Source organism: Mitosporidium daphniae, assembly GCF_000760515.2.
Source record: "Mitosporidium daphniae strain UGP3 chromosome Unknown contig-468, whole genome shotgun sequence".
Lineage (NCBI taxonomy): Eukaryota > Fungi > Microsporidia > Mitosporidium > Mitosporidium daphniae.
In genome coordinates, this window is record NW_013546325.1 from 1 (window position 1) to 711 (window position 711).

The 711-nt window shown below is 38.7% G+C and overlaps 1 protein-coding gene across 1 annotated transcript; it reads left to right on the forward strand.

The window, feature by feature from the left end:
• On the forward strand, positions 1 to 711 carry DI09_472p10 (uncharacterized protein; the record flags this gene model as incomplete). The annotated part of the gene is made up of 1 exon (XM_013382052.1): positions 1 to 711. A coding segment is annotated over one exon (711 nt), but the record flags the coding sequence as incomplete, so codon positions are not given.

The following is a 711-nucleotide window of genomic DNA, read 5'->3' on the forward strand; positions in this document are numbered from 1 at the left end:
TTGGAGAGGTTTGTGATGGGAATACGTTGGGGTTGAAAAACTCATCCACATTCATTGGAAATTTATCGATTCCACTTCCCTGCTATTTTCTAATCGGCTCATTCTGCTCTTTTTCTTCGAAATCGCAATCTCTACTTGATGCGTTTTTAACTCGTGGGGTGCTTTTTAACTTTGCATTGGACTCGTACATTTTTGCGCTAGAAAATGAAGTGCAATCCTTTTATTTCTTCAATAGCTACAATGGTCCGGCAAAGCACTTTTACGCCATGAAAGAGGCAAGTGAAGAGTATTTTGCTGTTATCAAGGGTGAGAAATTCAAGATTCATTCTCCTGCTAGCATTGAGGGAAATTTTTTTGCCTCCTCAAACTTGCCATTTTTGTTTGTGTCGATTGAAAAGTCTTTCCACATTATTATTCCGGTACCCCTGTCACCACCGGGAAATTCTTACAACTTTACTTTTGTCAAGGCCACGTGTAAAGATGATCATTTCAACATTGAAGGCCATGATCGGGAGATCGAATTTTCCATCATCTATTGGCTTGTCTTTTTAAGGTACTATGACCGCTCTATGGAGTACATTTCATTGTACACGAGCGTTTTTTTCGAACTGACTGAGATCGAATTGGTTATTTTGAGAAATATCCTCGAAATTAAATACCGTGATCTCGAATATCTTGTGATAGAAGCCTGGACAAACAATCTTTTTGATG